Raw genomic sequence first — 13,598 nt, forward strand, 5'->3', positions numbered from 1 at the left:
TCTGTGTTGATTTTATCCGGTGTAAAAAATTTTAAAAGTTAACCGTATATATTTTTATAGTAATCTTATGATATGATTGGATTACAATATCTTTTTTATCCATGACACTTCATAAGCCTAAAGTTCGAGGCAATATGAAAGTTGTTCTTAGAATACTCCATTTTTTAATTACTTCCAACAACAACCTCTTGTGTAGTGTAGTCCGCTATGCTGTTTCCTTATCTGCGGGTGTGCGAGAAAGAGACAACATATTTCATTCTTCACTTCAGTAGATAAAGGAGTAGCTACTATTAACAGAAGATAAAGGAGTAGCTAAGAAGTAATGGTGGCTTCTGTCTCTTCACCAAGTGGTTTAGGATCAGAATCTTGATTGAGCCTTGAGTGTAAAATAAATCATTTGAATGCGAATGAATTAATGTTTGATGCTTAAGATTTTTTAGTAATACTGATTTTAATAGTAACATCTCTTGCAATGCCTAATTAGAACAAATTTGTTTATTGGGAACAATTACGTTAAAGTTTCAGGTAGCAATTTAACTCACTGACATGAAATTTTATGTAATATGACGTCTACATGAAACGGGGCAAGCATTGGTTAACTTCTTTCATGTTGGAATATCATGCCAAAGCATGTTGGTGAGAAAGATCAGACACATAATAGCAGTGGTGATAGTAACAATTTTACATCATTTTTTCAAGGATATGACATAAGAGATTACAGTGTAGGTGAAAAACAAGACTACAAGTGAAGGAAACTTCCAATGTGATTATGTAAAGAAACTACTTTCCAATGTACAACTTAACCCACTTTTCAGCGCAGAGTTCCCACAGGCCTCTTATATGTATACAACATAGACACTACAAGGAATGCTATCAAGTTCACCACACTTAGCAATGCCAATAGCCAGAAGAAATAATCTATGTGACCGAAGTTCAGATTATCAGGTATCCACCCAGGACGTCCATTCCTAGTGGTGATCTTTGTCACAATTGTCACAAGAAGAGAGCTCAAGTACTGTCCGAGAGCGACGGTGGTGAGTGAGAGAGCAGAACAAAAACTTCTCATGGCATCAGGGGCTTGCTCATAGAAGAACTCCAACTGACCAATGAAATAGAAGACTTCTGCACAGCCTATGACGAAATATTGAGGAACCTGCCAAAATATTGTCATTGGTATCTCCTCAAGTTGATAGTAATCATGCCTCCTCACCATTCTAAGCCTTATGAGCTCCAATATTGCTGCTGCTACCATGGAAAATATGGATATGAAGAGGCCAATTCCCATTCTTTGGAGCTGAGTTAGGCCGTTTTTGTACCCGGTGAACTTTCTAGCAATTGGCACAATGATCCTGTCATACACTGGGACCCAAAATATGACACTGAGGGTGTCAAAGATTGAAAGTGAAGCTGGTGGGATTTTGAAAGTGGAGTTGCCAACACGAGTGTCCATGGTTTGTCCTTGCAACACAAATAAGGTGCTCATCTGACCATAGACAGTGGAAAATATGATGCCGGTTGCCCATACAGGAAGTAATCTTAAAATGGATTTCAGCTCTTCCACTTGAGTTACAGTGCAAAGTCTCCAAGGGTTTGTTGATTCCTTCACTTTATCTGACCGTGCTAGCACTGTTGCTTTGTCAAAAAATCTATTACACACAATAGGAAAAGTGAATAAAAAAATTTGATAAGTCAATATGCTAATATGTCTAACGACAAAACTTAGATACAGTTTTTTAATTACTTTTCATGCTGTTCTCCAAGAATTTAAATTTCATCTCGGTAATCTGTGTTATAAAAGTTTACATTAAAGATTAACGTAGATTACTGAGATGAAACTCTAATTTTGATTTAAGAACACCACCAAAAGGTACTTAAGGAACTGCATCTATGTTTTGTCGAATGTCCAGTAGATCAAAAGAAACCAGCCCTTGTATAATTTGCTAGGATAATATTTTTTCAGTTTCTCACTGAACAATTGAAAAACTAGTGATCATAAGATTGTCCTATTTTGATATGATAGCATGTGAAATGGCATGAATGTGGACTAAACTAATTAAAAGCCCCCTGCCTCTCTATACTATATAATGTAAGTGTGACTTCAAAGTTGCTTCTGATCGAGTAAGTAAAAAACTACTACTTGGTAATCTAGAAATTTGTTGTCATTTCTTAATTTACCTTAACTCATCTGTGTGATCAAGCTTTCGGCTTCCTTTTATAGCAGACTCAGTTTCAGCAGTCTCATATAAAAGTGACTCATCAGCAGGTACTTCAACCTTGTACTTTCTTATGGATGCCACTACCACCTGACAGATTCTAGTGAGGGCACTGCCTCCAGGCTTCTGATTCCTATACAACCTAGTGCCTGAAAAGAAACTCGCCACGGCAATTGCCATGGCTACAGCAGGAATACCAAATCCCCATCCCCAACCCACATTATCTTGTATCCAAACTAATAGAGAAGATGCAATAAGAGCACCAATGTTGATTGAGAAATAGAACCAATTGAAGAAAGAACTCTTGTGTTCCTTCTCAGCAGGGTCAGTGTCATCAAACTGATCTGCTCCATAGGATGAGACACAAGGCTTAATGCCGCCGGTGCCAAGAGCAATAAGGTAAAGAGCTAGGAAGCACACTGCACTCTCTAGAGTAGTAGCATGACAGTTTTCATCTCCATGTCCATGACATGTTGGTTTTATGCCAGGAACTGACGCAGACAATGTCAACAGTGTCATTCCCTGATGCAGTCAATTTTTAGATGTTGTTTGACAGGCAAGAAGTTACAATTTCACAAAAAAAAATAAAATAGACCAGTTTGCACACATTATTGTTATGTTGATTGACTTCACCTCATGAATTCGGGAACATTTTATTGGGGGATCTAGGGAAGATGAATATGATATGAGATACATATACAATACAAAGTTTAAATATAATTATTGTGATATTCTAATTATTTTGACATAAAATTTAAAAAATAAAAGAAAAAGTTATAAAAATGTATCAACAAATATTTGAAATGTCTATGCAGTTTCATATAAGAAATTATTACATGATTTAGGACCACTACATGTATATGGTCCTGACCATTCTCTACGTGACATGTAATAGAATTTTCCAATTTAAAAGAAAAAATCAATAAAACTTAATTACATTTCATGTGAAAATTGGTCTAGACCATGATAGTTTCTAATCATGTAATAATTTCTACCGATATAGATATGTATCTGACATGGTTAGAACACTAAAGGTTTAGAAATGTCTGTGCTTCAGGTGGAAATTCTCTTTCTTAATTTAATTTATTTGGAATCATTGTTAAATGTCAAAGTGATGTTATAAGCTACAAGGAAACTTTCAACAAAACCCCAGTTTCAGTGCCCACTCGATGAATTCCAAATCCATATCCCTTTTTCAGCAAGAAGTCTGCAGTCATAGACAAATTGAAGAGACCATACTCACAATAGCATAAATTATTGAAAAAACAGCAATTGTCCAATATCTTCCAAGGTAGGAATCAGCCAAAAATGCTCCAACCAATGGTGTGATATAGCAAGTTCCACTCCAATTAGAGACATTCTTGGAAGCAATAGCACTATGCTGATGTAGCCGCTTCTTAAAATAAAGCACCAGGTTTGTGCTCATCCCATAATAAGCCAATCTTTCACAACATTCATTTCCTGCAAATAGAAGCTTGAAATGATAAATAATTCACACACAACACAGTTCACACACATCACATCACATCCCACCTTGGACTTGAACAAACACAACAATTACCTAAGATAAAGGGGCAGGCTTTCCAGGTTCCAGTTTCCTTTTTATTAGCTGGATTTCCACAGTAATCTACTGTTCCATCTTTTGTGTAACCATCATCCTCTGCCATTGTGATTCAAAACTAGTACACACTGGCCAATTGTTCACTTGCAATTGCAACCAACCAAGCAGCACAGAAATTGACAAACTAAAACACCAACAACAGAAAACAACAAATTACTAATAAAGGTCAAAATTGAACTCAGTTAAAGAAAAAAAAAAAAAAAACAATGCTTTTGAGCAATTCAGTTATAACTAGGTCACAACACTTTGCGGGTCTTTGGCTAAAGAACAAAATTCCAGAAAGCAGTTTTTGATTCTGATGTTGAGTTATATTCAGTTCCTTTAAAAAGAAAGCAGTGTATTCAAGAATAACAGAAAGGTTCAAGATTCAAATACACGAATCCATATATCAGTATAAGTTAAAAGAAAACAAAAAAAGACTTTAAATCTGACTGCAACCACTGATAAAATCTCAGAAAGATAAACCCCAGACCAGAACACAAGCAAATAATGGAATCAAAGAAGCGCATCTCAAACCTTAAGCATAAAAAATAGAAGAAAAAAAAGTGAATCTCTAACTTTAAAGTTGGCAAATTAGCAAGCATCACCCATCATCCAGAGAGATGTAATGAATAATGATAATGGTGTATATATATATATACACATTTGATGCAGTAATGATGGGTACCTACTTTTTGGTTTAGCCGGCCATGTATCTTGAATAGGAAAAAAAAAATGGTACTGTAACACATTTTTTTACACCTTTTTAAAGCATATTTTCATGGGTTAAAATTGTTGTCAAATATTATAAAATTATGAGCACAATTTATTAAATGAAGTGAGATTCGTACAATTTAAAAATTTATAATGAAGTTTAATTGATAATAAAATAATGTGTTAAGTAAGTTCCTATCATTTCTCGTGTTGGATCAGTTGGAGACTATTGACTTGTCTTACGTGTAATAATGTGATCAAAGAAAGATGCAAGTTGTCTTTATTATTGGGAAATATCCAAGTCTCACATCCGCTGTCTCAATCCTTGGACTCATGGGTTAAGTTAGGCCATCTCTTTCAAATTCTAAGATGATATCAGATTGCTTAGGGAAAGATCTTTGAACCTTTTTCTTCCTTTCACATAGGCCCTAGCGCCGTTAAGTCCCTTTCTTTTTCTTCTCCATCACCATGTCTGACTCAAAATCTATCTTTCACCCTGCTCTTGCTGTCTCCAACATCAAGAATCATGTTCCAATCATTCTTGAGATGGAAAATGTCCAATACGCGACATGGGCTGAACTTTTCAAACCCCGGTGAGCCCTTTTTGCTCGATGTCTCTCTCAAATCCCTTCTCTTACCTTATCTCTCTCTCAAATCCCTTCTCTTACCTTATCTCTCTCTCAAATCCCTTCCCTTCCCTTACCTTCCCTTCATCTCTCTTATTTCTTTTTCTTCTCACCGCCATGACGGACAACAAGAGTTCTTTCCATCCGGCTCTTGCGATTTCCAATATACGGAACCATATCTCCATCACTCTTGAAATAGAGAATGTCCAATACTCTACATGGGCGGAGTTTTTTAAAATTAATGCACGTTCTCATAAGGTCCTTCATCATATTATTTCTCCTGCCAACGGCAAAGAGAAGGTACATGCGTTTGAGGATGAAAAGGAATTATGGTCGACTCTTGATGCTACGGTTCTTTCCTGGCTTTATGCAACCATCTCCAATGACTTGTTGCATACAATTATTGAACCCGATGCCCCAGCCATGGATGCTTGGAATAGGTTGAGAGATATTTTCCAAGACAACAGACATTCCCGTGTGGTAACTCTTGAGGCCGAATTCTCCAATACTAAGATGGAGAATTTTCCAAATGCTTCGGCATATTGTCAACATCTCAAGTCCCATGTTAATCAGTTGAAAAATGTTGGAGCACCGGTGTCGGAGAGCCGCCTCGTCATTCAACTTGTTTCGGGTCTCACAAGTGCATATCGAGGTGTAGGGACGTTAATTCGGCAGAGTGCTCATCTACCTCCGTTTTATTTGGTTCGGTCAATGCTCACACTTGAGGAAGCTAGATCAGCAATGGTGGCTGCCTTACAATCCGTTTATGACTCAAATTCCTCACATTCGGACCAACAACACCGTGGGAAGCCGTCTAGATATCACAATAATTAAAAAAAAATAAAAAATTCAGTGGCAGTGGTCCTGGGTCTGGTTCAAGACAGTTTCAGTGTTCGTCGACCTCTCGCTTCAACTGCGAGGGTGTGATAGAATATATGATACGATATTCTATCAGTATTCTTAGCCTAGCTAATCAATTTGTATTTGATAGAATATATTATTAGAATATATGATAAGATATTCTATCATTATTCTTAGCCTAATTTTACACTTGTAATCCTTTTATATAAGCTAATGATGCTTAATAAAAGGGGAGAGGAAAATATTCTTTCCCTCACCCAAGCCAATTGGTTTTAAGATGAAATCTAACATGGTATCAGAGCATGCTCTGATCCCGGGACCTCACCTTCGCTTCTGCTGCGATGAACACTCACCATTTGTTGTTCACGCACCAAGCCCAATAAATGCTGGGCGTGAAGGTGGTGTGTTGCGAAATACCCAAGTCCCATATCGACTGTTTCAATCCTTAAAGTACAACTTATATATTTGTAGGCCAACTTCACTTAGTGTCAATTGGTTTTAAAATAAAATCTAACATTTACCACGTGAGTTTGGGATTTACCCTCTTTCAGTTGTAAGATACATAGTCCTCATTAAATTATGCTATTGGTGTCAGCTATGGTTTTTGATTGCTCAGTCAAGCTTAACTATCTGGTTTGTGATGATGTAGGCCATGCCAGTGTGCCATAGTGGAAACACAGCGGTGCTAAAAGCCAAAGCAGAATTCCCATTATAGTTTATAAAATGTTTGTTTCTCAGACAAAAAAACCAGGCACGCGTTTTAGGACGAGTTTGGTTGTGTGGAGGGTGGAATATAAGAAAATTCAGAGTAAATATTTGAATTAAGATAATATGATGGAGGTGCGAGATCACATTATTTTTTAAAAATCTCTCTTCTCTCTTCTTGTCAACCAAATCAAAGGTTAGTGTTTTGAAAAACAAAAAAGTGTGGGAAAATATAGCTTCTTTTGGATAAGCTTTCACAAAATTGCCACCGATGGCATATTTAAATAAAGTTTTATATATAAACTTATAGGAAAAGAAAATCAAAAGAAAAATATTTTTTCTTATACATGAGTTTTTCAAAAGGTAACATGAGAGAATTTTATAAATTAATTTATTCATAAATTAATTATAATTTTTGGGAGGGGGAATTATTTATTTTTATTTTATTTTCTTCTCTTATGAGTATTTGCAAAAAAACAATTGTTCAAACATTTATAATTAATGAGAACATAATCCATTGAGTTTAAAATCATCTATACTATATACATATGAAAATACTATAACATATGAAAATGTTTTTCAAAAGAAATGTTTACACATGGCATCCTCAAAAGCTCTAAGCAGTAAATTTATTTAATTTTTTAAAATAAATTCATTTGATATTAAAAGACACAAAAGTCATATATAATTGTAGTTATAATAATGAAAGTGATTAGCAATTATTTATAATAATAATACATGCATGTATTATAATTTTTTTCCTGCATGTGTATTATACTTGTTATTAATATTAATATTATTAATAAACCAATTGTTCATTAACATATGCAAGGAATAAAAAAACTAATTGTGCACATAATAATTTATGCACAATTATTTGCATGCAACATAATTTTAAGACAATTATTACATTAAAAAATAAAAAAATCATCTTTATAGTTTCTTTTGATTAAGCATAATTTTATAATTACTCTTGTACGTAATCGTGAGAATTATTATATCCATTTTTAATTCAAACAAAATTAAAAAATAAAAAGCAGTCAAGGAAAAAAATGATAAAATAATGCATCTTCAAAAATAATATTAATTTTATTGATTTACATATTAAAATACATAATTGTGTGATAAATTCTGTTATTATGAATTATCATATGAATTAAAGGTAGTTATAATCAGTTTATATTTGTTTTTTCATGGATCACAAGTCAGGGTATCTTTTGACTCATTGTAATTCAGCAGGTAAAAAAAAATATTTTAAATATTTAACATGAAATACTCAATCATTCTTTTTTTAAAATATTTAATTAGTTTAAAGTAATTAAGAGTAATATATATTTTAAATAGAATCATTAATAACATTAATATATCGTGATTCAAAATTACAAGGTATTTAAATTAAGATAAAATATAAATAATTTATTGACTGAACTTAAATTTAATTCTTATTCAGTCAAAAATAAATTTAATTCTTATTTTTATTATTTTCATATCTTTTTAAGATATAAATTGAATCTTCAACTGACTATATATATTACACAACAATAATTAATAATTTAAAATTTTTATAAATTTATGATACATTATTGATATTTAGAGCAAAAATATTAATTTTAGTTTATAATTCCTAATTCCAAATTTTAAAAGTTCTTATATGTTAAAATCTTAAAATGTCTTATATCATTTTTGAGAAACTTTCATATATGATGTGAATGACATATGTAGCTTGAATTACAGTTTTAATTTAAAAATACATAGTTAAAAATGTTGTTTTATAAATATTTTATTATAGCTAGAATCTCTTAATTAGTTTAGATTGTTTGCAATATTTTTTTCAATAATTATTTAAATTACCAACTTAACATATAATTAATTGTTATTTCTCTCATTGTATTTTTTTAAGTCTATTAGATATATAATCAACTATTAATAATCTATCTATACATTATACGCATGAAAATGTTTTTCAAAAGTTTACATGTGACATCCTCAAGAGCTCTAAGAATTAATTTTATTTGAATATTTTTTTTAAAGAAAATTCATTTGATATTGAAAAACATAAAATTTATAAAAATAATAATTATAATGTAATTATAATAATTGATTGCAATCAGGTTAGCAATTATTTATAATAATTATACATCCATATATAATGTATTATATATGCATTATATTTATTATTAATATTAATATTATTTATAAACCAATTGTTGATTAACATATGCAAGTAATTAAAACAACTAATTGCACACATAATAATTTATGCATAATTACTTGTATAAAAAATAATTTTTAAAAAATTATAACATTAAAAAATAAATAAAAAATAATTTTTATAGTATTTTCCGATTGAATATAATTCCACAATCACTCTTATACGTAATCATCACAATCACTCTTATACGTAATCATGAGAATCATTGCATCCATTCTCAATTCAAACAAAGTTAGAAAATAAAAAGGTGACCAAGAAATGCATTTTCAAAAATAATGTCGATTTGATTGATTTATATGTTAAAAATACATAATTTTCTTTTTTTATTGAAAAATACCTAATTTTATGATAAATTCTGCCTTTATAAATTGTTATATGAATTGAAGGTAACTATGATTAATTCTTAATTTTTATCATTTTCATATCTTTTAAGATATAATAATCAATTGAATGTCCAACTGATTATTTATATTACACAATAATAATTAATAACTTAAAAATTGTTATATTTATCATACATTATTGATATTTAGCACAGAAATATTAATTTTAGTTTTTAATTCCTAATTCAAAATTTTAAAATTCATATATATTGAAATCTTAAAATGTTTTATATCATTTTTCAGAAACTAAAATATATGTTGTGAATGATATACTTGTTTGAATTAAAGTTTTAATTTACAAATATATAATTAAAAATGTCATTTTATAAATATTTTATTTTAAATTTTTATTATAACTAGCATCTCTCAGTTTAGGTTGTTTGCAATATTGTTTTTCTATAATTATTTAAATTACCAACCCACTTAACATATAATTAATTATCATTTCTCTTATTGTATTTTTTTTAAAGTATACTAGATATATAATCAACTATTAATAATAGACAATAATAACTAAATGATTAAAATAGAAAAAAAATTGCAAATAAGTTTTAATAGAAAAGCCTAAAAATTATATATTTAAAATGTATGTTATAAAAGTATTTAGAAATAACCTTTACTGGTACGTACGGCACAGGTCACCACACTCTAGTTTATATGTAGAACAATATTTTCTTTTAAGAAATTAATTAGAATGTTGCCTTTTAATATATGACTAGCTTTTGACGCATGCAATGCACGAGATAAAATTTATTTTTATAATTATATGGTGATTTTATATCAAATAATATAGTTGTAGAAGAAAAAAGAAATATTCAAGTTTTTTATTGAATTATTTGCTTTGACATATAATAAGTAAAGCATTACAAAACAATTTAATTTGATAGAAGTAAGATAACATGTGTTATTACAGGATAATTATTGTTTATTGCAAGGGTTGTAAATGTATATAAATTGTTAAAACAAATATTTCTTCACATACATGTAACTAAAAATGTTTGTTAGTATGCAATATTTTACCTGATTTTTTCCTCCAACCAAAACTATCATTCCGACTGATTAAAGGATGTTAATACTTTTGAAATGGAGCAAGATCGTTTTTAGAGTGAGATTATGTAATAATAGGAATAAAGGAATTAAAAAATAAATAGGATTAATTCTGTTAGCTGTTATTTTTGTTTTGTTAGTTGTTATTGTTGTTTAGAAAACAAGTTGTTTGGATTCTGATATTATAAATCGGAATAATTGTACAAAATTTGGGGATGAATAATACAATTAGATTATAGCGTATCCTCTACAATTCTTTCTCTTGTGAGGTTGAGAGTGAATGTGTTGGAGCTGTGAGTTCCACCTTTGACATTGGTATCTTGGGACATTTGGGATGATGGTGACAACGAAGGAACTTGAGACCCACATGGAATCATTTGAGTAGACATTTACAGAGGCGCAAGAATCAACCAATAAAACATTAGATTTGCTGTAGAAAATGTTGGAGAGTCTCGTTTCATCCATAGCATCCTTGAATGGCGAAAAGATCAAATCTTGACCGATGAAGACAACGATATAGATACTCCAGATTTTGGTCGATCAATAGTGGAACGCGTGCAAATTCAATTCCCTACATTTGATGGAACAAACTTTCGAGATTGGAAAGCAAAGCCTTCTCATGGCAAAGACATTACATACAACAACCTAGCTTCAAGGACAAATCGTGGGAACAAATTTTACAAGATATGGCTTATTGATTTGATGATAGTGCATTTGGTGATCCTATAGAAGAGTTATCGAGATTGAAACAAGAAGGAGATTTGGGTGAATATTTGGAAGCACTTGATTCTCTGGTGGCTCGTGTAGGGGTGTCCGAATCCATGGCATTAAGTTTTATTTTTTTTGTTAGGACTGAAAACAGAGTTGGAAAAATCAATAAGGGTCCACAAATTGCAGTCTCTACAAGAAGTCGCACATATTGCAAGATTGCAAGAAGAAATTCTAAAAGAATTGGAAAAGAAAACGTGGCAGAAAAGAAAGGGCAGTCTTATTCGCAAGGTCGTGGTCAGTACCTATTAATTCACAGAGGAGCCAATCCATCACGAGTCTGCAACAAAATCATCATATGGATTCAACGTTGTCACCAGCAATGGCTGATTCTAAGGGTAACACATCAACTTCTATTTCTAGGAAGGAATTTAGTGACAGGTTTGCTAAAGGATTGTGTAGGTTTTGTGGGGATAAATGGGATAAAAATCATAGGACAAAATGTAAAGTTTGGGGTAAGCTAAATGTTATTTTCTCTGCTCAAGAAGAAATAGATGCTGAGATGATGTAGAAAAATGATTCTGAAGACGATCAAGCAATAATAGATAGCAGTATAGATATGATACAAGATGTAGATGTTCACATCTCCCTTAATGCGTTACAAGGCATAGTAGGTGGCAGTACCTTGCAACTTAAAGGATTGATAAAAAAGTAGAAAGTGTCATTTTAGATGGACACGGGGAGTATGCATAATTTTATCAGTGACAAGTGGATAAAGTTGCTTGGGCTGAAAACTCAATTTGTCAAGGACTTTCTGGTAATGGTTTCTTCAGATAAAAAACTGTTGATTACTAGGAAGTGTGAGCAAATAACATGGAAATTCAATCATTGTGCATTCACAACGGACTTCTTAATATTGCCTAGCAACAACTTTGGGATCATCTTAGGCATGCAGTGGTTCAGGACACTTGGCGAAATATGTTGGAATTATGCAACTCTTACAATGAGATTTCAACATCAAGCCCAAGAAGTGACATTGCAAGGAGAGAACCCTTGTGCAGAAGTTCACAAATTGACTGGGAAGCTCAAGTTGGTACAAGGTAATTGCATGTTGTTTGGTTTGTATGATTCAATTTTGCTTAGTGTTACAAATACATTGGAGCAGGAGGCACTAACAGTAGAACAACAACACGAGCTCACAACAATTCTGCAGCAATTTCAACATTTATTTGTGGAACCTACACACCTGCCACCTAAAAGGAAATGTGATCACAAGATCAATCTAATCAATGACACACCAGTTTGCTCGATTTATTGGCAACAAGATTTATAAGGGAAAGCACTAGTTCTTATGCTTCTTCGTTGTTGTTGGTAAAAAAGAAGGATGACTCTTAGGTGTTGCATAGATTTCAGGAAACTTAATACATTTACCATAAAAAAAAAATAAGTTTCCTATGCCACTAATAGAGGAATTGCTAGATGAATTAAATGGGGCATGTTATTTTTCTAAATTGGATCTTAGAAGTGGGTATAATCAAGTAAGAATGGTCGACGAGGATATACATAAGACAACATTTAGAATGCACAGTGGACATTATGAGTGGGTTGTGTTGCCCTTTGGTTTGTGTAATGCCCCAGCCACATTCCAATCACTCATGCATGATATCTTTTGAAGCTATTTAAGGAAGTTTATCTTAGTATTCTTTGATGACATCCTAGTTTATAGTAAAACTTGGAATGATCATGTGGAATGTTTGACGATAACATTACAAATACTGGAGGAAAATGGCTTGGTGGTCAACTATAAAAATTGCAGTTTTGGAAAAAAATAAAATTGCATATTTGGGCCATGTGATTTCAATTCAAGGGGTACAACCAGACAAAGACAAAATTTCAGCAATTCAACAATGGCCAACACCAACAACAGCTAAAGAACTAAGAGGATTTCTTGGACTCTCTGGATATTACAAAAGGTTCATATGGAATTATGGGAAGATTATAGCCCCACTAACAAAATTGCTTAAAAAAGAGAAGGCATTCTAGTGGACTGAAACAACTGCAACTGTATTTCAGAGCCTTAAACAGGCGCTCATGTCTACACCAGTGTTGAGGTTGCCAGACTTCAAACAAACCTTCACCATTGAGACTGATGAATCTGGAGGAGGCATTGAGGTTGTTCTGCTGCAAAATGGACATCCTATTGCTTACATCAGCAAGGCAATGGGGCCTAAGTACAAGTTGTTGTCAGCTTATGAGAAGAAGTTTTATGCAATTTTGTTTGAAGTAAAAAAATGGCAACGCAACTTATGGGGACAACATTTCATCATAAAGACGGATCAAAAAGCTCTTCAACACTTATTATTGCAACCTCCGACTACTTTGATGCAAAATTGGGGTCTACAAAAACTTATGGGCTTAGATTTCAGCATAGAATATAAAAAAGGGAAGGAGAATTTGGTGGCAGATGCATTGTCGAGGGTTGGACATAATGCAAGTATAGCAGCAATATTACACTTTTCATTTCATTTA

At 32.2% G+C, this 13,598-nt stretch overlaps 2 protein-coding genes across 3 annotated transcripts; one reads left to right on the forward strand and one right to left on the reverse strand.

The window, feature by feature from the left end:
• Nucleotides 1–595: 595 nt before the first annotated feature.
• On the reverse strand, nucleotides 596–4,450 carry LOC114373791 (protein NRT1/ PTR FAMILY 8.1-like). 2 transcript variants are annotated; one of them, XM_028331335.1, is made up of 5 exons: nucleotides 4,393–4,450; nucleotides 3,775–3,958; nucleotides 3,457–3,674; nucleotides 2,176–2,735; nucleotides 596–1,646 (listed from the first exon to the last, which is right to left on the reverse strand). In XM_028331335.1, exons 2-5 carry the CDS (start codon nucleotides 3,878–3,880, stop codon nucleotides 812–814), a joined length of 1,719 nt encoding a protein of 572 aa, XP_028187136.1. In that variant the 5' UTR covers nucleotides 3,881–3,958; nucleotides 4,393–4,450; the 3' UTR covers nucleotides 596–811. The 2 variants fall into 2 exon arrangements, with proteins under 2 accessions (XP_028187136.1, XP_028187135.1); XM_028331334.1 differs by having other exon boundaries at nucleotides 4,351–4,446.
• An 820-nt stretch (nucleotides 4,451–5,270) lies between these two features.
• On the forward strand, nucleotides 5,271–5,987 carry LOC114373140. Its single transcript, XM_028330678.1, has one exon. The coding sequence runs from the start codon at nucleotides 5,271–5,273 to the stop codon at nucleotides 5,985–5,987; it is 717 nt and encodes a 238-aa protein (XP_028186479.1).
• Nucleotides 5,988–13,598: the final 7,611 nt, after the last annotated feature.

This window comes from Glycine soja, chromosome 11 (assembly GCF_004193775.1).
Source record: "Glycine soja cultivar W05 chromosome 11, ASM419377v2, whole genome shotgun sequence".
Taxonomy (NCBI): Eukaryota; Viridiplantae; Streptophyta; class Magnoliopsida; order Fabales; family Fabaceae; genus Glycine; species Glycine soja.

Bases quoted from the DNA above. Each gene is read 5' to 3' on its own strand.
- LOC114373140 (XM_028330678.1), top strand. From the start codon at position 5,271: ATGACGGACAACAAGAGTTCTTTCCATCCGGCTCTTGCGATTTCCAAT.
- LOC114373791 (XM_028331335.1), bottom strand. From the start codon at position 3,880: ATGGCAGAGGATGATGGTTACACAAAAGATGGAACAGTAGATTACTGT. The intron at 2,736-3,456 runs GTGAGTATGGTC...TGACTGCATCAG, and splicing joins TTTCAATAATTTATGCTATT to GGAATGACACTGTTGACATT. The intron at 1,647-2,175 runs GTAAATTAAGAA...TGTGTGTAATAG, and splicing joins GATCACACAGATGAGTTAAG to ATTTTTTGACAAAGCAACAG.